General features: G+C 41.7%; 1 protein-coding gene across 2 annotated transcripts; it reads left to right on the forward strand.

Moving 5' to 3' along the window:
* Positions 1 to 215: 215 nt before the first annotated feature.
* abcc1 (ATP binding cassette subfamily C member 1 (ABCC1 blood group)) lies at positions 216 to 27,272 on the forward strand. Of its 2 annotated transcripts, none has more exons than XM_058049202.2 (31): positions 216 to 379; positions 3,372 to 3,548; positions 3,628 to 3,756; positions 8,485 to 8,622; positions 8,703 to 8,828; positions 9,224 to 9,285; positions 9,462 to 9,593; positions 9,893 to 10,117; positions 10,201 to 10,378; positions 10,892 to 11,053; positions 11,494 to 11,586; positions 14,090 to 14,293; positions 14,396 to 14,542; positions 14,922 to 15,009; positions 15,115 to 15,184; positions 15,349 to 15,475; positions 16,227 to 16,403; positions 16,592 to 16,759; positions 17,579 to 17,753; positions 17,858 to 17,924; positions 18,068 to 18,194; positions 18,297 to 18,504; positions 19,019 to 19,329; positions 19,407 to 19,606; positions 19,737 to 19,863; positions 19,968 to 20,069; positions 20,851 to 20,997; positions 21,781 to 21,939; positions 22,244 to 22,410; positions 23,061 to 23,255; positions 25,677 to 27,272. In XM_058049202.2, the coding sequence occupies exons 1-31, from the start codon at positions 332 to 334 to the stop codon at positions 25,783 to 25,785; spliced, it is 4,545 nt and encodes a 1,514-aa protein (XP_057905185.2). In that variant the 5' UTR covers positions 216 to 331; the 3' UTR covers positions 25,786 to 27,272. The 2 variants fall into 2 exon arrangements, with proteins under 2 accessions (XP_057905185.2, XP_057905186.2); XM_058049203.2 differs by having other exon boundaries at positions 9,893 to 10,093.
* Positions 27,273 to 27,558: the final 286 nt, after the last annotated feature.

Consider the following 27,558-nt stretch of genomic DNA (forward strand, 5'->3'; position numbering starts at 1 on the left):
CAGTCTAGCAAAGCATACTGGGAAGCCGGAAGTGTGTCAATAGCAATAAATGACGAGAAGATAATAGAGCAAAAAATATCCATAAAAAAATATTCATCAAATAACTCACTCTAGGGTGATATTTTTCCAATTTGTCACCGTGTAAGTGAAGCGACGTTCTTCTACTGTCCAGCAGGTGGCAGTACATACTCATTCCATATGCGAACGAGCCGCTCGAAAGAATCCAAAGAAGTTGCAACCTTCCGCTTGGCATGTGACGAGAGACAGGTTACAAAATCTAAACTCACAACAACTCACAGTCACGACTTGAACTTCAGCGACGTCCCTGCCAATGGGGCTTGACAGGTTCTGCAGTCCGGACGGATCCGACCAGTTTTGGGTGAGTTGGTAATTGTCGTGTTTGGAGTGTATTCACCTTCCGTTTACCGGCTCTTGTTAGCTAGCTACCGGCGGTCACGGACCGGCACATGCTAACCGACTGTAAACATTATGCCAAGCCTGACATGTACCCCAATAACCGGCTTAGCAACACACCAGTTAATATTATTCAGTCTTTGTAACATTCCACCGACTTGGTGCCTGCTTTGTTGTTGACAAGAAAAAGACTAACCCGCTTTATGTCTCATTCGACGACACATTTAAGAATACGCTTCCTATCCGACGTAAACATCACAGTGTGGTGTTCAAAGTGCGGCCCCGGGGCCATTTGTTGCTCACATCTTGTTTTCTATTGGCCCTCAGGAAACATTCAATATGTACAATTAAACATGAAACACAAAGCAGGATTAGAGCCAGACAAAATAAAAAGCTGTTGCTGCACTCGAGTGGTTTTAGTGTTTAATAAATTAAAGGCAAAACCTATATTGTCTTGAGAGTCTGTGTGGATGTCCTTAAAGATGCAAATTTTTCATATGATATACGTCGGGTTGTCCGATAATAATTGATATCCGATAATTCTAGGCCCGATATTGGTATAAAAATGTGATATCGGTATCAGATTTTTCCCCGATCATGAAAATTGATATTTAAAAAATGCTGTGTTCATTCAAATCACTATTTTCCAGTGTAAAATTTGCTTTCACTTCTTTATTATTTGCTTTAGAGAAGTGAATTAGGTATCAAATTAAAGTAAAAGTCGTACTTTATCACACATATAACATTGCTTGAATAATATCCAAGTTGGCTCAAGCATTCTTGAATTTTGTTGTTTCCTCAGCGGAAAAAGACACGCCTTCAATACAGCTTGTTCACACACGGCTAACCACAGCAGAGGTGCTTGAACGCCTCTCGTATGTGCACTGTTTTGCTACTTTGTGCACCCTTGTGAAGATTCTGTTACTCCAAAGTTAGAACACAAAGTACCCAAACTCTACTGGATTGTCTTGGATTCTTTAAGAGAAGCCAGTAAATTAAAACAAATCAGAGTACAAAAGCAGGGTAAAGAAAATCATCAATAGACATGATATGAAAAATGATGCAACCGTTGTTTACATACGGATGGAATTGTACTTGGATAATGGAGTTAAATATCTTTAATTTTGCTATACAGGATTCAATGTTCATAAATTGAATGGTTTTGTTTGTAGTAATTTTGCATTACAATTATTCCCACAGACTTTGTCGGTGGACGTTATGTTAAGTGCAGTATGCAAGTTTACGAAAATCCGGTACTAGCAAGAATACACAATTAACGTTTGACTGGAGCCCATTACACTGCAGGGACCCAAGACAGCTAGCTATCTTGCGAACTAGCAAAGTATCAAGCTAAGCAGTTAGCCTTGAATTCATTTGTTCTAAATTTAAGAAGCCAAAAACGTACCACTTCCACACATAATGGGAGGAAGACTTTCTTCACTCTTATGTTGGACATGCCATAGCTGACTTCATGACTCCTTGTAGTGCTAAGGTAATGCAGGGTTCGACAATAACAATGTACCGATGGCCAGGGGCAAGTTAAAACAAAATCGGGGCAAGTAAATCCAATCAGTGATATTCCTGTCGGGCAAGTGCACTTTGGCATTCCATACTGCCAAGAGTTTTTTTAAAAGCGGTTCTTGTTGGGTGTTGGTAAAACACGGACTGCGTAATTCCGGTGGTAATTTGCAAACCAATCCCTGCAAATCTTGAAATGGACCAATCAGAATCGTTTATTTAGACCGCGGTCCGTAGTCCACAGTCCGCGTTTTACCCACACCCGTTCTTGTTCGCGATCAACCAATCAGCGATTGTTTGACTACGAAAACATCTATCATGGCGTCCCTGCCAACATGGTCTAATTCTTCAACAACTTCTGAAGGAAAACACCAAAAAGTGATGAACCAGTGCCTCCTAAACAAGTATTTTATTAGCGGCAGCAAATCAAATGATGGCACAGGTGAGTGAATCACATTACTGTGACAAACGTAATGATCTATGTAGGAAAACAACCACAAGAAATGATAATCATTTAATCTTTATTTGAGATACTCATGTGAAGCCACAAAAATGAGATGATATCATTATGGCAGTCTTTCCATTTTACATGGGGCAAGTTCGGGCAAGTAGTTCTCACCTTAAGGATTCCCCATGGGCAAGTAATTTTTGTTTTTAATGTAGAGCCCTGGGTAATGAAATGTAATGTCTCAATGTTTTGCGTCATTACGGCTACCTAGTGACCAGAGTACTACATATCACTTGTATTTCAATATGTTTTTACTAATAATAAAACATAGTCTACCATGGAACAGCGAACATTTATGAATCAATGAATTTCTGAAAAACTTTAGTTTAAAACAAACAAACAATGCGGTTAGTTCGGAGCTCATTTTCTCCCACGGCGAAGTGAAGATCATATTCATGGGGTGTCACTGAACAATTTTGGTCTCTTATTGTACAATAATTGGAGGGTACTTATGCTAGGAGTCCACTGGGCCGGTGCCAGTTCGCGCCAAAGATTATGTGATTGGCGCATAGTGACTCGCTGTGGCGCTGAATAACATAATTCTGGCACCAACTGGCACCGACCCAGTGGACTCCGAGCATCATTGGCACAACTTGGTGCGCGCCATTACATTCCAGTGGATTCCAATAGGCGATTGTTTGCGACATTTGGTTTCACTTGGTTGACACTTGGCGCTGATTGCTTGATGCAAGTGGCACAACAAAAATTTTAAACATTTAGAAATTTTCCTGCCGCCAAACTCTGTTTTTGCCGCCATTACAGGCCACCATGAGCCAGTTGGGAGGCAGTCTGAGCCACTGCACACTACTAGGCACCACAGCAAATTGCATTGGCGTAAACTGGCACCAACTGGCGGCGGCCCAGTGGTCTCCTAGCATAACCCAGGATCCACTGTATATCATAAGTATACTGTCTAACTTCTTGTCTCCAGGATTGGAACCGCACATGGAATACTTCAAACCCAGACTTTACACAGTGCTTCCAGAACACTGTGCTGGTTTGGCTGCCATGCCTGTACCTGTGGCTGTGTGCTCCCATCTACCTCATCTACCTCCGTAGCCATAACCACGGCTACATATGCATGAGTCACCTTAACAAAGCCAAAACTGTGAGTCATGTAACATCTGAAGTATCCAACTGTACATCCAGTGTGTTACTATGGTTGAGGACTATTCTTCTTTCCACAGGCTGTTGGCTTTCTTCTATGGATTGTCTGCTGGGCAGATGTTTTCTATTCTTTCTGGGAAAGAAATTCTGACAGTAGGGATCCTGCGGCTGTCCACCTTGTTAGTCCTACCATATTGGGCTTGACCATGGTGAGGGAATATGTAGTATGTATATAGGATATCTCTACAAATGATTAATGTAAGGATTTATGGCTGATTCTTATCCACCCTGAGGCACCTGTATCTCTTGCTTGTCAAACGTTAATGGGTCATCTCTATGAAAAATCTATTTATTAAGAGCTAATTTACTAAGAGCAGATTATAATCAATAAAAGCAAGGAAGGAACTGCCACTTACCGTCAAAGCTTTGGTATAGGAGCAAAGACCCTTTCTTTTTTTCCGGTAGATTGCTCATCTTGAACAGTTTTCACAAATGCATTCACAAATCGAAGACAATCATGTCAATAAACTGCGATAGGTTAAAAAATCCTTACTATAATTATTATTGTCCATCTTTCATTTTTCTCTGGTGAAAGTCAAAAGTAAATGTGCATCAAAGGCCTTTTATGTCGATGCGTGTCTCTCCAATCAAAGGGATGCCTTCGGGTTCCACTGTACAGGAGGCCTTTCTTCCCTTCTATTGCTGGGGTTGGATAGTGTTGGGAACACTAACAGCTGTTATCCGCTGTCCGGCTCGCTTGTACAAATGGGACATTTAAAGTTGATTCGTTTGACCATCTCTTTAAAGTGAACAATTACAACCGATTCACAAGACTAAGTACAGGCAGTAAAAGTCAGGAACAATGTTCATGTGAAGTATACATCATCTTCCACAGGAAAGGATTTGTTCACACCTGTGGTGTGTTTTGTTAAAATAAATACCGACCTTTTTAAAATTTTACAGCTTCATGCAAGATGTACATTAAAATGTTTTTATCTAAAATTAGCCGCTAAAATAAAGTGCGCCATTCTTTTTTAAATAAAGTCTAATATCTTTTTATAACAAACCTTTACCTATGCTCAAATGCGCCGCTAATAATAAAAGAAGAAAATATAAAAGAGTTCCTGGTTCAAGAGGACATTTAAAAATATCAGCAACTCAAAAATATTTTAATGAGGACCTGTTATACTTTTTCCACTTTTCTGACCTATAAATGTAATTTAATTGTTGTATTCTCGTGTTAAACAACGCCAAAGTTTCAGATAATGAGGTTTGTGCATTTGGAAGTGAGCCCTGATAGAAGTTTGGGATGGCTCAGAACACTTTGTTTCAGAAGGCGTGGTAAAACTGCCCCTTTGTGATGTCACGGAGGGGCGGACTTCCTTATATGGTTCATAGTTAGGAAGCATTTTGGCAGTGTGACCAATCACAGCATATACATTTGTACAGTAAAGTGACTGGTGTGCCACATTGATGAGTTCCAGGTGGAATAATGATGTGGATGTTACCGTTGCCATTGTTTACTACTAGGGATCGAACGATGTGTTATTTTTCGTGACGATACCGATTTTTTTAATTTATTGAAATGTAAACACGGAACACAGTAGGATTCAGCTTTCTTAAACACACATTTAAACGGCAATTTTAAAAGGAATAAATATTCAACCATGCGCAAAACATTTCTGTCGTAGTTTAAGTTTTATCTAGCATTGATTTGATGACTGCTCCTCCGCAGTGAGACACACACACACCCCCCCCCCCCAACACAATTTAGTACGATATATATATAAAACATTTCTCTCATCATTAAAGTTTGTGTTGTGCAAGCTAAAGACCTCTGATAAGCAGACACGGCTGCTCCAATTTGTTCTGTGTGTGCATGTGCGTGCTTGGAGAGAACGCACACACATAACATGACACGCATTTAACCTCAGCCCGGCGTTCACCGAATGAAACTCCTACAAAGACCATGGGACTGAATTGACAACGTTGATATTAAACCTGTGTCGTAACAGCTGTACATATTAGCCTCCAACCACATCATGCGGCGGAAAAATACATTGGCAAATCCACGCGCGTATAGGTCGATATCTATTCAAGTAAAGAACGCAAATATCAGCCCGATGTATCAGTCGATCCTTATTTACTACTACATCGGAAGCTAAATAGCTCGTCAACAAGACTTCTTTTGGTCAGAGACAAAGACAAGTCACACATCAGGTTTGCTGGAAGACATATAAAAATCAATCAAAAGGGCCTGTAGGCATAGTGACACCTCTCAGCCTTTAGTGTATCCATTTCCCTTCCTTCATGGCCATGTTTGTTTTTGGGACTACGCTACATTACTATGTGGACGTGGAGCTGAGCTGAGGCAGTGTTGTTGGAGAACAAACAGACTCGGTTGCTTGAGCTGAATTAAATTCAGGTTCTGCCAAGTTTACACTTGTAACCAATAGTTCACATTTCTAAGCAGACTTTTACATTTACCCACATTTTAGCCTTTTATATTGAGAAAAGTTCAGGGTGAAAGTGTTTGTGAAAGGGCTTTGAAATTCCACTGTAGCGGGGGGACAAAGCTGGGGTTTCAAGAAAGGTCTGCAAGCTGGAAAAAGTATGATGTTCTGATCTTCAACAAGGACCCACTTGTGAGAAGACTGTGTGGGAGAATGGGAAGTTTATTGGTGGGTGGGTGGGTCAGGTGAAGACTTGACCCTTTCTTAAAACTTAGACCTCTCGTCTGAAGAAAAATATGTTCAGAGAGCCGCAGATATACGGTAGATATATGAGTGCTGCAGAAAAAGATTATTGGATCCCTTGCAGATATGTAAACTACAGTTCTTGGTTTTACCGAAAATAGGTTTAACTTGCAATTAATTTAATTTGTATTTGTATTTGATTGAGTGAACCAGCAAGAATTCTGACCCCCAAAACCTATTCTTAACCCATGCGGCCAAAAAGGACACAAATGAGTCGTTTACCCTCAGCAAGAAGCTTGCCTAGACAGAGACTGGAAGAAATACAAGACAACAGTCAAATTAACCTCAGCAGGCTTTTATTGCAGGTTTGAATTATCTCACAACGGGCACAGTAATAATCCAGAATAAAAATCCCTAATAAAGACATGGGCTACTGTTGCAGCCGTTACCCACGTACAGCTGAAACCCAACTCCAAAGCCCCAATGTCACTTGACACTCACCTCCCCACGGGAACACATTTATAGTAACAAGCACCCGTCTTATTTATGCTTATAAAAGGCTTATTTTGGGTCTGGAACTAATGAAACGTGATAAACAAGGGATTACTGTATTTCTGTTTTGAAAGGTGGGGCACCTGTGAGAGGTGCAGTTGCATTCATTAATTGACACAACTTTACTAAGCACATAAATGTAGCTGTGGGTGAGTGAGCATGATGAAATTGTCACTAAGACAAACTGCCAGACTTTAGGTTTGAAGTGGGCCCAAGCAAAGTACTGTATCAGAGGCCTAGTGTGATTACACTGTAAAATCCTGGAGTGACCTAGCCATTCACCGGATAGTACTAATTATACTGTATATTACTAACTCACGGAGTTGATGATGCAACTCCACAATGGAAGAGATCACGATTGGTGCGGTTTTAATCTGTAAAAAACCGCCACAAGGTGGCAGAAGTGCATTTTATAAGAACTAGGCATGCATCTCTTACATAGAAATACATGCATAGGAAGTGAAAAGGCATCTCGCCATGTAGCGCAAAGGGAAATTTTAACGCATGCGTGCATGTGCGCGCATACACATTGTTTAGTTGGAAATGTGGAAATTGTAAATAATTCATAGTGTTGTTTTTGTAAGGAAAAAAATGCCATTTTCGTGTAAAACAACCACTTTTTGTGTTATGTTTGGTTTTAGATTTTAGGTAAATATATGGATATATTTTATGCTTCCGATACCCATCCCGATAATGTATGAGTGAAGTAGGCCGCTACAATTCCAGTACTGATCACATGCATGCAGTGTAAATGTTTAAATGTATTACTGGAACTGTTAGAGCTACTCATTTTGGTAACTGATTCTCATAGCTTTTTTCTAGGCTAGCAAAGCCAGCATGCTTTCCAGAACATTATGCTGGTATCCACAACTCACCTTTTGTATTTCACAATGTATTTCTTTCTAGGCTTCTCACTTCATTAATTGAAAACCTGAATGAAAAGCAGGTTGGCTCGCCTCTGCTGGGTCCCTCCAGCCACATCCGCTGCTTTTTGAAGCACAGATGCATCTGACTCTCTCCTCTGTGCCCTCTCGGAGGGCAATTGTCAATTGTCTATCAGATTGGCACCACTCCTTAAATCCGCGCACTTTTCAAGCACGGAGCAAATGCTCACTCATTATGGTCCACGTTAGCTGTGCGTGCTCATTGGACAGCCAAACTGACGTGCACACACCATGTGTGTGGTCACACAGTCAGAAGAGGTTGCAGAGGGCACGAGCGTCACATGTCATCTGTAGCCCGATGCAACACCGCACACAACCAAATCTGCATTCTCCCAAATCCTTGCCCACACTTGCAAGTACAGCGGGTTGGGACCCGGGGCGTTAGAGGCTGGCTGATGGATGATCACATCGTGAGCCTCAAGCGCAACACATCCTGCCTGTGCATCCTCAGCAGTGGAGATGTTGTTTGCCTTTTTTTCTTCCATTTGTGTGAGCATGGTGATGATTTATATGCCTTCATTTTTCGAGAATACAAATTGTTTAAGCAGGGAGTCCTCATATTTCACCATTTTGTGGTTTAAGTACGCACATCCGCAAATGATTAATACTCTACAAACAGAAAATACTTGTATGCATGATGGAGAAATACATAATTGCACTCCACTACACTGACGTCATCAGCAAAAAACAATAATCATAAAAGTGAGAGAATAAATCACCAAATGCCAAAATGTGTTTGCCCTAGTTGCTGGCCACCCTGCTGATTCAGAATGAACGAATGAAAGGGGTTCAGTCATCTGGAGTGTTGCTGGTTTTTTGGCTACTGTCCCTGATTTGTGCCACAGTCACCTTCCGGTCCAAGGTCCTACAAGCCATAGACCAGGTCAGTCTACCGCCACAACAACTGACGATCCACATATCCACATATCCCACAAACAAAGAATGCTTTATGTTTCACACCAGCCGTCAGCTATTTGTGTGTGGAGGTACACCACTTTCTTTGTGTACTACACCCTGCTGCTGATTGCACTGATCTTGTGCTGCCTGTCAGACCAGCCTCCCCTCTTCTCACAAGTTGTGAAAGACTCTGTAAGTCTCTTCTCCAGCTACAGAACATCAGTGTGAAATGTCAAACTTGAATCATTTTGATGTTTGAATCCCAATCCCACAGGGATGCATTACTTGGGCAATCCTTTGTTTAGTCTTACTTGAAACAGAATGTGCAGAGCATCCTCGTATAATCGTGATTCAGCATTAACAGACCAAATTTGGAGATTTTTGGTTAAAAAGAAAATAACAATTTTTACATTTATTTTCTCTGAAAATAGGCAGTTTTTTCCCACAAATACTTAAAAGTAAATTCCACAATAATAATGATAATACTGGTACTTCATATGTAAAGTATACAGTTGGATTAGTATTTCATGTTGCCCCACTGCAGTGTTTTCTATGGGCCTAACTGATATTTCATTTATTGTCTTTAGAATCCTTGCCCTGAGCCGGGAGCTTCTTTCCTTTCCAAAATAACATTCTGGTGGATCACCAGGTAAGCACTGATTGAGCGAATGTAAACAATGGGGATTGTAAAATAGTGGTTTCAATCCCTGTGCACCTTTCTGTACTTTTGCATGAATGTAGAGCCGGCCCAGTATTCCACTACCAGGAAAACCACATTGTACCTTCTGTATCCATATTTTTTTTGTTTGTTTTTTTGCTTACCAGGATGTTGATGAGAGGCTACAAACATCCCCTTGAGGAGAAGGACTTGTGGTCTCTGAACCCTGAAGACTGTTCTCAGAAAGTGGTACCAAGGCTGGTTCATTGCTGGAACACAGAGTGTCAAAAGGGCAAAAGGTCAGCAGCCCAACATGGTATGGAAAGCTTAGGCAGGGACCCGCTGCTCGTTGAGAGGAGTGATATCGTCTCCAAAAGTGTCTAATAAAACCAGAAAAAGATTTATTGATGGTCGCTAAAAACAAACAAAAAAAATCTAGAGAGTCAATTGGGTAATTCCTATTCAGAGCAAAATAAGCTTCAAAATAAAAGCATGACAGTATTGACTTGGATTCTACCACAGCAAATGCAGCCTTTTTTTTTTTAAGTTAGACACCACTCTGACTCTTAAACTTTTGACTGTATTTTTTCCTCATCAGGACACAGCAAAAGACAATGTACTCTCCCAGACGGGCTCGTCACCCTGACAACAAGGAGAGTCAAGGTGCGGAGGAGTCTGAAATCCTACTCATAAAAAGCCCACAAAGAAAAGAGCCTTCCCTGCTGTGGGCACTTTGCTTGACCTTCGGGCCATACTTCCTCATCTCCTGCCTCTATAAGTTCATCCAAGACATTCTCATGTTCGTTGGCCCAGAGATCCTCCGGTAAGAAGACACTGTTATTGTTACATGACTGAGTTTGGATGTTTTTTTTTCATGTACACTGTTTTTATTCGGTTCCTCTCCAGGCTGCTGATCCGGTTTGTCAACAATTCCAGCGCCCCCTCCTGGCATGGCTACTTCTACACAGCTCTGCTCTTCTTATGTACGTGTGTGCAGTCACTCATCCTCCAGAGGTACTTTCATGTCTGCTTCGTCTCAGGCATGCGTCTCCGCACTGCCATCGTTGGAGCTGTCTACAGGAAGGTACTTTCAATTTAATATTGCGACTTGTTGGTTGTGCAATGAGCATCGACACGGACCAGAATAAAAATTAAAAAAAAAAACATGCATAATGAAGTTGAAACCAATTACTTCCTACCCCATTTTCCTACTGAATAAATGTTTGCTGGTTCTCTGCATTGAGAGGAAGCAGTGGTGGCCCGGGTATCTGGTCAGGGTGCCTTCCGGAGGCCTCCTTTGGGAGGTGTTCAGGGCACGTCTGACCGGTAGGAGGCCTTGGGGAAGACCCAGGACACGTTGGAGAGTCGTTGTCTCTCAACTGGCCTGGGAACGCTTTTGGGGGTTTTGGGGCTGTCAATTACTTCCAGCCTTGGAACAAAAAAAATATACTAGTGTCTACTTTTTGACACTTTGGTCAAGCCAGCTATACTGCTGCATGCTGGCGCTATTGTACACACATTTGGTGTCCAACTTACGGGTGTGAGTTGTTGGCATCTTGGTGATTTTTTTGTATTCCTTTCCTCCCTGCTGTGTTAGGCGTTGGTTATCAGCAGCGCTGCCCGCCGCACATCCACTGTGGGAGAGATTGTCAACTTGATGTCAGTGGATGCTCAGCGCTTTATGGACTTGATTGCTTATATCAACATGGTATGGTCCGCCCCTCTGCAGGTGGTGTTGGCCCTCTACTTTCTCTGGCAGGTAGGAATCCACAGCAATGATTTTCAACCACCACAGCCAACAATGATTTCCGGTGAAGTTCAAATGTTGCTTGTTTCAGTCCCCCTTAAGCGGTAATTGTGCATTGTACACAGACTGCAAAAACATTTGTTAAAGAGGACCTATTGTGCTAATTTTTCGGCCCTTTGTATTGTGTTGTGGACTCCTATAGAGCAGCACACAATAATGAGCACAGAAAGCTTTCTAGTTCTTCCAGAATATGCTCCTATTCAGTTGTATTTCTTTGGATTTTGTGCTTTCCGCAAAAAAGGTCTGTTTTAATATGTTCCACCCACGGCCCGCCTCCAGGCACTGCCCACTCCGCTGTGGTTGGTCACCTTCCAGAGTGCTTATAGAATGACTTCCTGCTTGATGTTGTGGGAAAAGTTTCAATTTGATTCCAATGTTCTTTCATGATATAGAACCTGGGCCCATCTGTTCTTGCTGGGGTGGCTGTGATGATTCTGATGGTTCCTGTAAATGCTTTTATTGCCATGAAAACCAAAACCTACCAGGTGAGACTGGAACATACAGAATGTTTTTTTATACAGTGAAGAAAATAAGTATTTGAACACCCTGCTATTTTGCTATTTCTCCCACTTAGAAATCATGGAGGGGTCTGAAATTTTCATCGTAGGTGCATGTCCACTGTGAGAGAGATAAACTAAAAAGAAAAATCCAGAAATCACAATGCATGATTTTTTAACAATTTATTTGTGTGATACAGCTGCAAATAAGTATTTGAACACCTGTGTATCATCTAGAATTCTGACCCTGAAAGACCTGTTAGTCTGCCCATTAGAAGTCCACCTGCACTCCATGTATCATCCTGAATCAGATGCACCTGTTTGAGGTCGTTAGCTGCATAAAGACACCTGTCCACCCCATACAATCAGTAAGACTTTAACTTGTAACATGGCGAAGACCAAAGAGCTGTCCAAAGACACCAGAGACAAAATTGTACACCTCCACAAGGCTGGAAAGGGCTACGGAGCAATTACCAAGCAGCTTGGTGAAAAAAGGTCCACTGTTGGAGCTATCATTAGAAAATGGAAGAAGCTAAACATGACGGTCAATCTCAATCGGAGTGGAGCCCCATGCAAGATATCACCTCGTGGGGTCTCAATGATTCTAAGAAAGGTGAGGAATCAGCCCAGAACTACACGACAGGACTTGGTCAATGACCTGAAAAGAGCTGGGACCACCGTTTCCAAGGTTACTGTAGGTAATACACTAAGACGTCATGATGTGAAATCATGCATGGCACGAAAGGTTCCCCTGCTTAAACCAGCACATGTCAAGGCCCGTCTTAAGTTTGCATATGACCATTTGGATGATACAGAGGAGTCATGGGAGAAAGTTTTATGGTCAGATGAGACCAAAATAGAACTTTTTGGTCATAATTCCAATAAGCGTGTTTGGAGGAAGAAGAATGAAGAGTACAATCCGAAGAACACCATCCCTACTGTGAAGCATGGGGGTGGTAGCATCATGCTTTGGGGGTGTTTTTCTGCACATGGGACAGGACGAGTGCACTGCATTAAAGAGAGGATGACTGGGGCCGTGTATTGTGAGATTTTGGGGAACAACCTCCTTCCCTCTGTCAGAGCATTGAAGATGGGTCGTGGCTGGGTCTTCCAACACGACAACGACCCGAAGCACACAGCCAGGAAAACCAAGGAGTGGCTCCGTAAGAAGCATATCAAGGTTCTAGCATGGCCCAGCCAGTCTCCAGACCTGAACCCAATCGAAAATCTTTGGAGGGAGCTCAAACTCCGTGTTTCTCAGCGACAGCCCAGAAACCTGACTGATCTAGAGAAGATCTGTGTGGAGGAGTGGGCCAAGATCCCTCCTGCAGTGTGTGCAAACCTGGTGAAAAACTACAGGAAACGTTTGACCTCTGTAATAGCAAACAAAGGCTACTGTACCAAATATTAACATTCATTTTCTCAGGTGTTCAAATACTTATTAGCAGCTGTATCACACAAATAAATTGTTAAAAAATCATGCATTGTGATTTCTGGATTTTTCTTTTTAGTTTATCTCTCTCACAGTGGACATGCACCTACGATGAAAATTTCAGACCCCTCCATGATTTCTAAGTGGGAGAAATAGCAAAATAGCAGGGTGTTCAAATACTTATTTTCTTCACTGTATATACATTCCATATATGCACCTTGAACATCCCTGATCTTTGTAAGAAATTTTATTCCCCAGTCTTCGTCTGTAATTTGTAATCACAAAACGGCTTTATAATGCGTGTGTGTAGATAAACAGGAAGATAACATGAAGTGGACATTCTTATCACTCACTTGGTAACTTTTAATGTAAAATTTGCTCAGTATGCTGCAAACCGTAAATTACCTAAAATTACGTGATGTCTTTGAACACAACCCTTCATTGCCCATAACACTGTTTCAAGTGTGATTCAAAGGTTCTGCTACCATAAAAGAGACTTTTGTTAGAGAAATAATTTTTTTTAACTTGTATATACTTTGTATGTTTTCGCTTGAGTGACATTCAGTTCATTTGGGGCTGTTAATGCACAAATATCCTATCCCTTCATTTATCTTTCTCTTCATTAAATACAGTCAAAATGGGCATATTTCAGATATAGTTGATAATGGTGATTAATCATGATTAATTAGTTGAAACATTTAGCGTTTTTAATCATTTAACCATTTGACCCAATTAAACCACAAATGTTATTAGTATCAACGTTTCAACTTTTTCACGTTCCATTATTCCTTTTTGCTCCAGCCTTCTATTTTTGCAGGTTTTGCACCAGTTTTGTTGATTCTATATCTGCCGCTGGCCCATTAAAAAAAATCAAAACAAAACAAACACGCCACGCACTACTACACCTTGCCTTTCACTGCGGTGGTAATCCACACTCCAAACTTATGATGTATACTGCCACCCAACAAGTAGCACCACATCCATTGGCTCAAATTTATTGGCAGCTGATCACCACGAATGGGAAACACTGTTATAGTCGAGTCTGTCCTTTTTTTGCAGGTAGCGCAGATGAAGAGTAAAGACAATCGCATTAAGCTGATGAATGAGATGCTGAACGGCATCAAGGTGTTGAAGCTGTATGCCTGGGAGCTTGCCTTCAAGGGCAAGGTGTCAGAAATCCGGGAGAGTGAGCTGCAGGTTTTGAAAAAGGCTGCCTACCTTGGTGCCGTGTCCACCTTCACCTGGGTCTGTGCACCCTTTTTGGTGAGTGCAACAATGGAGAATCATTATACTGTATACGGGGAAAAACATTCTTACGATTACAAAAAGAAGTATCACCTTTTATATCCTTCCCTTTCTCTGCAGGTTGCCTTGTCCACTTTTGCAGTATATGTGCTGGTCGATGAACATAATGTGCTGGATGCCCAGAAGGCCTTTGTCTCACTGGCACTCTTCAATATCTTACGTTTCCCTCTCAACATGTTGCCTATGGTTATCAGCAGCATGGTGCAGGTCAGTGAGTGTCAAGCTAAATAAAGATGTACAGTAATCCCTCATTTATCGCACTTAATTGTTTCCGGACCCAACCATAATAAGTCCATTTCTGCTGAGTAGGATTTTTAAAAACATTATTAGAGCCCTATAGACATAAAAATAAAATAACACCCATAACGTTGTCTTATAATAATAATAATAATAATAATAATACAGAAAATAATTATGTAATAATAACAAAGTGGACATTGTCTTGCTGACAATATCTGTCTCCATCGCATTTAAATAGAATGTGAACATTGAATAAAAACATACATTCCTTTTAAAAACAAATTAAAGATATTTGTCGTAAAATGATTGAACATGTCCATCTGACTCTGCGCTACTCTGTCTTAAGGCGAGCGTCTCCTTGAAGCGGCTGAGAGTCTTCCTATCGCATGAGGAGCTACAGGAGGACAGTGTGGAGCGCAAAGCGGTAGCCGGCTGTGAGTCTTTTTGGTTTCTTCCCTTATGCTTTTCATTGCTTCATTTATTTACATATTTTCATGGAAATACTAGTTTTGTGTCATTTACATCTTTCTACCTTGCAGCCTCAAGCAGTATATCTGTAGTGGACGGAACCTTCAGCTGGTCTAAAACTGAATCACCAGCACTAAAGAGGTACGTAAGTATCCATGCAGTTTATTGGTGTGTATTATGTCGAGCCTTTTTTTATTTTTAGCTTTTGACACTTGACCCTTGCTCAGAGTTTGCTCTTTTAAATGGATTTTCACTCTGACCATGTTTCTGCTCATGATTCGTTATTATTCCACATGCATCTGTAGGCTGAACGTGTGTATCCCAGATGGTTCCCTCGTAGCCATTGTAGGACATGTCGGGTCTGGAAAGTCCTCTCTGCTGTCTGCCCTGCTTGGAGAGATGGAAAAAATTGAAGGAAGCGTGGCTGTCAAGGTGTTTACCCACTGACTTTTTCAATGTTAAACTGTGCGTAGTACACTGTAGGCTGCTTAAATGTGGAATTTAAGGCTCGTGTTGAGGCTCCACCCACCAAAACCTATTGTTGCATTACATTTCATCACATCGGTTATGTTTGCCTCAGAGAAATTTTTTTTTACACAATTTCTCACTCTGCACGGTGGTTAGCGTGCAGGCCACACAGCTGAGAGACCCCGCGTTTGAGTCCCCCCCTTGGGCATCTCTGTGTGGAGTTTGCATGTTCTCCCCGTGCATGCGTGGGTTTTCTCCGGGTACTCCGGTTTCCTCCCACATTCCAAAAACATGCTAGGTTAATTGGTGACTCCAAATTGTCCGTAGGTATGAATGTGAGTGTGAATGGTTGTTTGTCTATATGTGCCCTGTGATTGGCTGGCGACCAGTCCAGGGTGTACCCCGCCTCTCGCCTGAAGACAGATGGGATAGGCTCCAGCACGCCCGCAACCCTCGTGAGGATAAGCGGTAGAAAATGAATGAATGAATGAATGAACCTCCGATTTCCAATGGTTTGACAAGTTTGTTGTGAGTGCACTGATAGCTTGTGATTGGCTCCTCCAAAGAAATTGCTACTGTTTCTTCACTGACTTGCAAGCAGCAGAGTATTTAAACAATGAATAATAATATAATGAATATAACAATTTTTTTTTCAATTCTGCTGGTATCTTAACTGTCACCAGCTAAAAACAATGACATGTTTTTCTCCGTGCAGGGTTCAGTGGCCTATGTGCCCCAGCAGGCCTGGATACAGAATTCCACACTGAAAGAAAACATCATATTTGGGCAGGAGACAATCGAAACCTGGTATCAACGTGTGGTGACAGCCTGTGCCCTTCAACCTGACCTTGACATCCTGCCTGCTGGAGACACAACGGAGATTGGTGAAAAGGTATTTAAGGGCTATTTAGGAAAATTGGTTGGTCCTCACCTGATTGATAAAGTGTCTTTCATTTTGAAATTATATGAACTGACTAATTGTAGTGGTGGCATCATATTTCAATACTGCCTGAATTGAGTTTGTCCACAAATGTTGCAAGGAGCGACAACGTGACTTGCCTATCTTGAATCTATATACAGGGTGTCAATCTGTCTGGCGGTCAGAAGCAGAGGGTGAGCCTCGCCAGGGCAGTTTACTGTGACCGCGCCGTCTACCTGCTAGATGACCCGCTGTCTGCTGTTGATGCTCATGTGGGAAAGCACATCTTTGACCAAGTCGTTGGCCCACAGGGCTTGCTGAAGGACAAGGTGTTTATGATCTTACTTTTATATACCATAATTTCCAGTGTATAAGCCGATACTTTCTTCTTAAACTTTGAACCCTGTGCCTTATACATTGATTCGGCTAATTTATGGCTAAGTTCTAATCTCGTGACATCTCCTTTACTTCAAAACTACTACTAATTGTTTAAATACTCTGCTGCTTGCAAGTCAGTGAAGAAACAGTTGCAATTTCTTTGGAGGAGCCAATCACAAGCTATCAGTGCACTCACAACAAACTTGTCAAACCATTGGAAATCGGAGGTTCATTCCTTCATTCATTTTCTACCGCTTTTTCTCATGAGGGTCGTGGGGGGTGCTGGAGCCTATCCCAGCTGTCTTTGGGCGAGAGGCGGGGTACACCCTGGACTGGTCGCCAGCCAATCACAGGGCACATATAGACAAACAACCATTCACACTCACATTCATACCTATGGATAATTTGGAGTCACCAATGAACCTAGCATGTTTTTGGAATGTGGGAGGAAACCGGAGTACCCGGTTTCATTTAAAATGAAAAAACAGCTGTTAAAGGGTTCCCATAATGTACTGTGTCTGAGCGACGCTGCAATGATGTCAGCCTCCCTCTGGTGGACAGAGGCAGCATTAGTTTGAGCATTAGTTTGGAAATGAGCAGCACGTTGCTGTAGTTGTTCTCCGAGTACTCTAGCTTCCTCCCCTGTCTAATCCTCCCGCCCCTCCAAAAAGAAAAACATGAACATAGGTTAATTGGACAATCTTAAATTGGGTTGTCTATTTGTGTCCTGTGATTGACTGATGACCAATCCAGGCTGTACTCTGCCACAGACTCGTATACTGGTGACACATGGGCTGAGCTACCTGCCACAAGTTGACCTGATCCTGGTCATGGTGGATGGAGAAATCACAGAGGTTGGCTCGTACCAACAGCTCATGGCCACTGACGGTGCCTTTTCTGAATTTCTGCATACGTACGCCGGGGTTGAGCATGAAGACAACAATGGTGAGACATACTTCATGAATGTTACACAAGGATAAGTGAGCCAAGTGAGCTGTTTGGTGCAGGTGGTTGGAAATGACTGTTCATAAGTTTCTTTCCCGCCCAAGATTCAGAAACTGCTCCAAAAAGAGGATCCAAAGTAATTGAGAATGGCAGCATCACTGGCCTTGCTGGGTGAGAATAATTACACCTTAGAAGTTGTTAGGCTTGGTTCAAATGTAGATTGGATCTATGTATATCTGCTGAATTACCATAGAATGACGAGGGAAGGTGATATCATAACACATGTGCATTTAGACTGTATTTCTTTGCATTAGTGCTGTTCAGAGCAGCAGTCCACCCAAACTGGCCCAGCCAGTCAAGGAGAAAGAGGAGTTGGACAAGCAGGATAAGAAGGCGAATGTGGGCAAGCTGACTGAGGCTGACAAGGCCAGCACTGGACGGGTAGGTCTGCAAACTCATCAGAGTCATCATGAAAATGTTCACTTCAGTACTCACAACGTGGTAGTCCTCTTCTGATGCTGAACCAGACTTCTCACTCTACAGGTCAAGCTGTCTGTGTTCTGGGCCTATTTTAAAGCCATTGGCGTACTTCTGTCCTGCATCAGCCTGCTGCTATTTTTTGCCCATCACCTGCTTTCGCTGTTCTCTAATTACTGGCTCAGTCTCTGGACTGACGACCCTGTAGTGAATGGCACCCAGCCTGATAGACAATTAAGACTGGGGGTGTATGGAGCTCTCGGCCTATCCCAGGGTGAGCAAGCACATTTTTTGTATTTTTTGTATTGCATTCACGATCCCTGTAAATCTGCAGATTTTTGGTTTACTTTTTTTTTTTCTCCAAATACGCATTTCTAAATACATGATAATACAAGTCTAACATACAGCATATAAATACTACAGGTAAAAAATGCATGGTGCTGTATGTCTTTGTCAAATATTTCCTATTGTTTGGAGGTCCTTGAACACACTTCGGATTCCATCTGTTCATCGATTATCTGACATTATCATTTGTTAGTGTTGAGTAGTTGGGGAGTACTTTATTTTTTTTGCGAGTCTGTTTCAATGGCAGTTATAAAAATGCAGAGGAGTGGGTGCTGTGTGTTTTTACGTTTTTTTTTTGTCTTACTATTGACTTCTTTTCTAAGAGGTGGCAATTTCCATATATAACTGGCGAGGAGTGATCACATTTCTGTATTCCTTGACTCTTTTTGTGTGTGTATTTATGATGACAAACATCTGTTACCATTTAAATTTTGATGTTGCAGGGGTGGCAGTGTTTGGCTACTCTTTGTCCATGTCCATTGGGGGTATCCTGGCATCTCGCTGTCTTCATCAGTCCATGCTCTATGATGTCCTCCGCTCACCCATGTCCTTCTTTGAGCGAACCCCCAGCGGTAACCTTGTCAACCGCTTTGCCAAAGAGATGGACACCATTGACTCCGTGATTCCCAGTATTCTTAAGATGTTCATGGGCTCCATGTTTAACGTGGTGGGCTCTTGTGTTGTCATCCTGATTGCGACACCCTTTGTGGCGATCATCATTCCCTTCCTCGGACTGCTCTACTTTTTTGTGCAGGTTTGTTTTATTTGTTTATTTTGTCTTCAGGGTTTATTTTTGCAAGAAGATTTTGACTATTTAATCACTCTGTTCAGAGGTTTTACGTGGCATCCTCACGCCAGCTGAAGCGCCTTGAGTCAGTCAGCCGTTCGCCCATCTACACCCACTTTAATGAAACTCTATTGGGCACATCTGTCATCAGAGCTTTTGGCGAACAAGAGCGCTTTATTCGAGAGAGCGACCGGAGAGTTGACCACAACCAGAAGGCTTACTACCCCAGCATTGTGGCAAACAGGTTAAGATAAATCACATTTATTCGAAAAAGTCCTTGTGTGTGTTACAGTATATGATTACAGGTCATCCATTCACCTTGATGAGCAAGTCTTTACAAAGACTGTTATTTTCATTTTACTCTTTATGTGCAGGTGGCTGGCAATTCGTCTGGAGTTTGTTGGCAGCTGCATTGTGTCATCTGCTGCCTTGTTTGCCGTCATAGCCAGAAAAAACCTCAGCCCAGGTATCATGGGCCTGTCAATCTCCTACGCCCTACAGGTAAATTCACCCATGTGTGTATGTAATATCAGTAGCACTATGTAGTTGTTGTACTTTTTAGGATGAGATTAAATCCTTACGTGATTGTCCCATCTTATGTGCAGCTGACGGCCTCTCTCACCTGGCTAGTCAGGATGTCCTCTGATGTGGAGACCAACATTGTGGCCGTGGAAAGAGTGAAAGAGTACAGTGACACAGAGAAAGAGGTACTGTGAAGTCAGGGGTTTCATCTGGCACCAGGATGTAGATTTAGACCCGTGCTTCTCAAATGGTGGGGTGGGCCCCACTATCAGTTTCTCAATAGTATTTCAAATATTTCTGTCCCCCCGGGAGGAAATGACAGAAAGTAATTTAGAGCCACTGAATTAGACAGTAGTACTGCACTGTCAGAGAAGTACCCCCCGTGGAATATATTTATAACCACAGAAAAGCATTTTTAATTAGTTTAATTCTGTAGCATCGCTACACATGTGATTTATTACTGTCCAATATGAGGCTCGTCTGTTGTCATCTTGTTTAAAACATTTGGAAATAATAATAATATCACTTAATAATAATATCAATAATAATAATAACAATAACATACAATATACATATACAATAACATACATTGTAAACAAATAAGATAATTACGATAGAATCTTGTACATAAAACATCGACATATCTATCATGCACGGACACACACACACGGGCAAACACGCCGTTTTGGGAGAAATCAAAGGTTATACTCGTAGGCAGTTTGACCAAATGAGCCAGAGGGTATAACCTTTCAAGACTCACAAAACTCAAATAACTCCAGAAGTTAATGAATTAGTTAATCTACAATGATGTCATGTATATTTTCTTTTCTTGAGAACTAATAGCAGATTGTACTTTTAATTATATACATTAGTTTTAGTAGTTCCTCTTTAGAAGTCATGTCAGTTCCTCAGCTCTTCTCTGTTCAGGAACTTTTAATGAAATATGCATTTTACGATCACCACCAGGCCGAGTGGAAGCATGAGCCATCCAGCCTGTCTTCCGGGTGGCCCACTGAAGGATGCATCGACTTCAAATGCTTCGGTCTGCGATACCGCCACGATCTGGACCTGGCTATCCGCAACATCACTGTCAGCATCAAGGGCGGAGAAAAGGTGTGCCATTGTGCTTGTACATCCACAGTTAATTCTTGCACTGGATACTCGTAAGATGCAAGTGTTTTTGTTTGCAAAAAAATAAAATAAAGAAAAAGTATGGCACTGGTAATTAAATACAGTATAGTAAATGAAATTAAATCTCATTAATTTAATGATCTACCTATGAGGTTGGACACAATAGATTAAGTGACTCTAGCGTATTTCACTCCTCTGATCATCCCTCCTCCTGCTGAAGCGTTTTTGTAACCTTGTTAAAACATATTGTTCCGGTCGTCCTATTTTCCTCCACCAACCGAAGATTCATTTATTCAGCTGTGTAACTTATACCTTCCTTTAGCATGTCCAGAAGTCAATTTTTTTTGTGTGATTGTTGGATTCCTCTGCCTTTTCAGTTCAGAGTCGCTGAACAGCAGTTCGGCACGAAGGAGATTGATTGATTGACAATGATCTACAGCAAATCAGGACACATAACTCAGTGCGCATTCATACTCTGTAAAATGTTTAAAAAGCACTAAAATTGCACTAAAAGAAACCCACAAAGCAGCGTGGCCACGACAGGTGAACCACAATGGAGCGAGAGAAAAATGTATTTGATACTAAACCATGAAACACATCAGCAGTGTAGTATATCATACCCAGAGTGAAATAAAGTTAAAATGTATATTGTAACATGAAGAGGGCTGTGAACAGGAAATGTCTCAAAGACAGAAATGTTTTTTTTTGTCATCTGATTCCATGTGAACATCTTGGACTATAATGTTTTCAAAATCATCTTCTCAGGTGGGGATTGTGGGACGCACTGGAGCAGGCAAGTCGTCACTCACGCTGGGACTGTTCAGAATCATTGAGGCAGCTGAGGGACAAATTTTTATTGATGGGGTGAACATTGCTCAACTGGGCCTCCACGAGCTTCGCTCCAGGATCACCATTATACCACAGGTCAGTGCTGGAGTTTGATTTTAAATAACTAGTTTTTAATATCACATAAAATGTTATTTTTCCCAAACCAAGTTGAATTTGATGTCTTATTGTGAGGACAAAGCTGTAAGTTGTGGGGCTATTTTAGGCTAGTGTTTTTATTGGCTCTGGGCATATTAACAAATTAAAATGAATGTATTATTACTGAAAGAGAGAGAAACCTCGGTTTCCGTATGGTCTATTTTCTCCAAGTGCAATTTTGGGACGAATTTTTTGTACAGCCAAACATTGCATGCAACAAACCAGCCCATCTTTCCTTTGTCAGGACCCAGTGCTGTTTTCAGGCTCTCTGAGGATGAACTTGGATCCGTTTGACAGCTACTCTGATGACGACATATGGAGGGCTCTGGAGTTCTCCCATCTGAAGACCTTTGTGTCCGGCCTGCCAGACAAACTGAGCCATGAGTGTAGTGAAGGAGGAGAGAATCTCAGGTAAAAACCTGATACCTTGTTGCATGGGAAAATCCAAATGCTTCCTCAGTGGAACCGGTTCATGTTGAAAGTGGTTTAACGTTTGCATTAGAACAAACACTAAGTGGAGCCGAGTATGGTGAGGTTTGAGAAGGCAACTCAACATCATGACAAGAGCCAGTAGACAATGTATTGATTCTCACATCCCAAGTCATGATGGCGTTTCATCTTCTAAGTTTCATGAGTTATGCATGTTCTCCTGAAAAATTAAGTAAAATGGGTTTTTGTGTAATGTCAGGTGAATTATGGTTCCTTTTTTGGATCATACCTGTATCGCCAATAGCAAACCTAGCTTTTACAATCTAAAAAAATCATAAATGTGTGCATTTTGTAGTTGCTGTGGTAGAATCCAGCTTAATACAGCTACTTTGCACTGAACAGGAAGTCACTGTTATACGTTTAATGCTGTGTAACTAGACAGTAGTTACAGTATGTTGCTGTTATCGTTTCACGCTGTGGAGCGATAATGAAGTTATGTTTGTGTCGACATTGTTGACATAAGCACTTAAGGCACTTTTTGGACAGGACTTGATGACGTGGTCAACCTAAGCGGGTTCGGTGGTGTCATATACAGACAACCCTTGAGACCATATGTGTGTGTTCCTTTCCAGTGTGGGTCAGCGCCAACTGCTTTGCCTAGCCAGAGCATTACTCAGAAAGACCAAGATTCTAGTTCTCGACGAGGCCACTGCTGCTGTTGACATGGAAACTGACAACCTGATCCAAACAACCATCCGCTCTCAGTTTGAGGAATGCACTGTCCTGACCATAGCTCATCGCCTCAACACCATCATGGATTACACCAGGTACCGTTTACCATATAGATCTTATTATATTCAACATAGAGTATATGCATGTAACGTCAGGTGTACAGTGTACCACCACATTAACAAGGCAAGAAATTCCACTAAGTAACCCTAGCAAGGCACGCCTGTAAACGGAAAACCATTTCAGGTGACTACCTCAATAAGCTAAATATATGTCTAAAGTATAAGACATATTTTAAGATTTATAGAAAATGATTTGAATGAGAAGGTGTGTCCAAACTGTTGTCCTGAACTCAGGCTTCTCTGTAACTGATCAGATTTGTTTGAAGACACCATCATATTTATTAGTGTGATATTAGAATGCGGATGAGTGGTTAGCATGCAGGCCACACAGCGAGGAGACCAGAGTTCGATTCCACCCTTAGCCAACTCTGTGTTTGTTTGCATGTTCTCCCCGTGCATGCACGGGTTTTCTCCGGGTACTCCAATTTCCTCCTACATTCCAAAAACATGAATGTGAGTGTGAATGGTTGTTTGTCTATATGTGCCCTGTGATTGGCTAGCGACCAGTCCAGGGTGTATCCCGCCTCTCGGCCGAAGATATCCGGGATAGGCTCCAGCACCCCCGCGACCCTTGTGAGTGTAATCGGTAGAAAATGAATGAATGAATGTATATTAGAAATCTGGGTAACTTCCTGTGGGTCGCATGCGTGTGGTCTTCCCAGCATGCCTTGTGGGTTATATATTAGGCCATCCATTCTTTTTTATGCCGCTTATACTCACAAGGGTTGTGTGGGTTTGCTGGAGCTTATCCCAGCTGACTTTGGGCGAGGGGCGGGTTACACCCTGGACTTGTCGCCAGCCAATCACAGTGCGGTTATATACATTAGTAGAACATAATATTGTTTTTCCTGCATATTAGCGTAAAATCATTACATTTGATACTCCCATTGCCTGTGTGGTACAGTTACTGGTTTGTTACTTTTCCCACAAATGGAAAAAATAACGCTTGGCTCAAAACTCCCTGAATTTGCGGGGTCATTAATGCTAAATGGTGAATAACGGGGAGAGCCATTATACTACTAAATGAGCTTTTATATGGGTTGCACACAATGCTAGTGAGAGATTGTGTGCAAAGCCACTTTTTGTGCATGTTTAAGCTTTAAGTTTTGCTTATAACAAGTGCATCACAGGTTACAGATGTAAAATTTCGACTTACTTGCTAAACATTTTTTTAAAGGGAAAGACCAACGGATTTTAACCAGCTTTCAGTCTTTTCGAGTTGTTTTTTAAGGTATATTCGTGCCAACGACGCCAGAAAATAATTAACCTTAACTAAGTAATCATTTTAATTACCTTCCGGAAGTGACGCACTGGGTTCATCTCGCCCAATACAACAACAACATAACACACTGATCTTACCTGCAGCGGGCTACACAGTTGATCGATCGCATGCAAGTTTACTTCTAATATGCCTGCTTGCCTGCTTGTTCCATTTAAAAGTCACTTGTAACGAGTGAGTGATCTTAAAACTTCTCATACCTATGCTTGGTTTGATCCAGAGTGTCCTGAACAAGTTACACGAAGAGGTAGAGTTCTGTAAATACATACGCATTTGTTAGAGTTCCTCTAGGTCCTCTTGGCTTTGGAAATCTTCTCCAGTTGTACTGGTGGCTCCTGAAGTAGGTGTCTAGCACAGCTTCATTTAGGTGAGCCACGAAATCTGGGTGCTCAGTCACACACTTCTGTACATAGCCTGGATGCTCGTCGTCTTCTTCCACATCGGTTGGCTCAGGGTCGAATTGGTCCACTATTGTTTGTGCTTGTTGGATTTCATGACAGCACACACATTCGTCTTCTGTCGGCATGGCTTGGCATTTCTGGCATGTGCACCAGTAGTCGCCGGTAACCCGGCCGGCTGGTATGGCCGCCATTGTGGTTGTTCTGTCCGCCTCTTCAGCCGCTCTTCTCCTGGCTTCTACTTCTTCTGCTGTCAAGTTTGGCTCAAATTGGTATGGCCGAATGGTTCCTCGATGAAAAAAATCATCTTCAGAAGACGAACTATTCCCAGAAGACGCCATAGTCTCATATGGCAAGTGAAGTTGGTCGGTCGTGTGTAGCGTGTCAATGGCAGTCAGTGTGTTATGTTGTTGTTGTATTGGGCGAGATGAACCCGGTGCGTCACTTCCGGAAGGTAATTAAAATGATTACTTAGTTAAGGTTAATTATTTTCTGGCGTCGTTCGCACGAATAGACATTAAAAAATAACTCGAAAAGGCTGAAAGCTGGTTAAAATCCGTTGATCTTTCCCTTTAAGGTTACATACAGTACAGTATGTGCAAAGATTGAACAGTCTGAACGTTCCCTTTCAAGATACAACAAAGCGATGGCGGGAATATCTGTATAGTACTACTGTACTTTTGCTTGCCTGAAGAATCACCATTATTCTGTTCTTTTTAGGGTGCTGGTTTTGGAAAAAGGCCAAATGGTTGAATTTGATTCCCCATCCACTCTCATCGCTCGAAGGGGTGCGTTCTACAATATGGCCAAGGATTCTGGTCTGGTCTGAAGCTCGGTGACGCCATGCCTCTAAATGGACACTGCTAAAGAGTCACCAGAGTTGTTACCTTCAGTTTGACAAAGACGGAGCTCCTCTTTACTTGTTCCTGCATGTCAGTCTGTCAGAGGTGGGAAGGATTTTTCTGTAGCTTTTATTTGGCACCCCGTGTATGTGTGTTTCGGAAAAATGGGTCTCCGCACTCTCAAAAGAAGCGCCATATTGAGGATTTTCCCAGTTCCGTACTATATACGGAAAAGATTGTTTACACTCTGCAAAATTACAAATGGATTGGTGCAAAGTTCCTCATCAAACATTTGGCTGATTGGGGACACATTTCAACAAAGCTGACCAACTCATCAAGTTAAAAATGTTAACAAGCTGACAAAATCCTCATTCTCCTTATGTGTCTGGCCAAAGTCCCAAATAAATGTGTAAGCAATGGCTAGTTTTGCTTTCCATTAGGTCAACAATCGACTTGTATTTTGACATGGTACACTGCTGGGCCGTGCTAAGTATGCAGGGAAAAGCACTTGTTTTATGTGAATGTTAACTTCTCCAGGATGGACAGGGTTGTGTAGCGTTTTAGACCGTTTTCAGGTTTACCTTCAGGACGGCAGGAGCGAGAGTTGAAGAGCAGCAGCTGATTAGTCCGAAAATATCTGCTTGCTGTTGATGGTTTTAATATGAAACCCCAAACGCACAAGTTCAAAGGATCTGGAGGACAGATTCCACTTTTCTGCCACTTTATGTGCTTCATTATTTATTTATTGTGTTTTGTCTGTTCAGCAGCTTTAAAGTGATGTACTGATCATTTGTTAAAATAGGTGGAGCTGAAGTGCAGTCATCTTTTTTTTCCTCCGGAAGCCTTGGCGAATTCGAGAAATATAGTTTTAGCGCACATTTTAGTGAAGGTATATTGCTTTATTTGTTGGTAAACTACTGAATTTTCTTTGATTTAAAATACCAGCAAGCAGAAGAAATAATAATAAATCTGCATATTGGCAGCAGTGTTGTTTATATTGAATACAAATTTTACCTGTTGTAAGGAGAAAAGTTTGATTTGACATTACTTTGGCATGTTAGAGGTGGGCGATAATACATGAATACAGGGGCAGTACAGTAATGCGGATGCCGATATTATTACTTTGCTTTTAATTTCTTCAACATGATCATACACTATATATCCACACATTTGCGCTACAGCATGCACTGAATTTGAATTTTTCTCCAAAAATAGCCATTTTATTTTTTCTTGCCATTTTTTGGTGGTCCCTGCACCCCCCACTCCTATAGAAACGCCTGTCGATGGAATGACAACAAAATAATATTCTTGAATAAGTAGATGTGTGATTTTGATGACACCAGCAGACTCTCCAATGTTTATATGATGTTTGTCATGTTGTCCTTTAAGTGGAGTTCGATCATGGCATTATGTATGTGCTTTCATTTCATCACACAACCGTATGGATGCCTGGTGCTCAGACTGTCTGTTAGGTGGGAGACGATTTTGTCTAGTTGTAATCAGTCGATGTTCTGTTATCAACAATAGCCTTTATTTAGCTTTACTTGTTCAAGTCGCTGGGATGCATATGCAAGCCGGAGTCGAGTGCGCGTGCGTCCGTGTGCTGTCAATCAAGATTCTGTTCTCTTTACAAAAGATGATTGTAACTTATTTTGTTGTTGCTCATGCAAAGCCTGTGGAGATTGAAGAATATATGTTACAAATGTATTATTATGAAGTAAATAGTTGATATTTTTTGTGTATGTTATCAGTTTTAAATA

Source organism: Doryrhamphus excisus, linkage group LG16 (assembly GCF_037039965.1).
Source record: "Doryrhamphus excisus strain RoL-2023G ecotype Guam linkage group LG16, RoL_Dexc_Guam_v1.1, whole genome shotgun sequence".
Taxonomy (NCBI): Eukaryota; Metazoa; Chordata; class Actinopteri; order Syngnathiformes; family Syngnathidae; genus Doryrhamphus; species Doryrhamphus excisus.

Bases quoted from the DNA above. Each gene is read 5' to 3' on its own strand.
- abcc1 (XM_058049202.2), top strand. From the start codon at position 332: ATGGGGCTTGACAGGTTCTGCAGTCCGGACGGATCCGACCAGTTTTGG. The intron at 8,623-8,702 runs GTCAGTCTACCG...GTTTCACACCAG, and splicing joins TCCTACAAGCCATAGACCAG to CCGTCAGCTATTTGTGTGTG. The intron at 22,411-23,060 runs GTAAAAACCTGA...GTTCCTTTCCAG, and splicing joins GAAGGAGGAGAGAATCTCAG to TGTGGGTCAGCGCCAACTGC.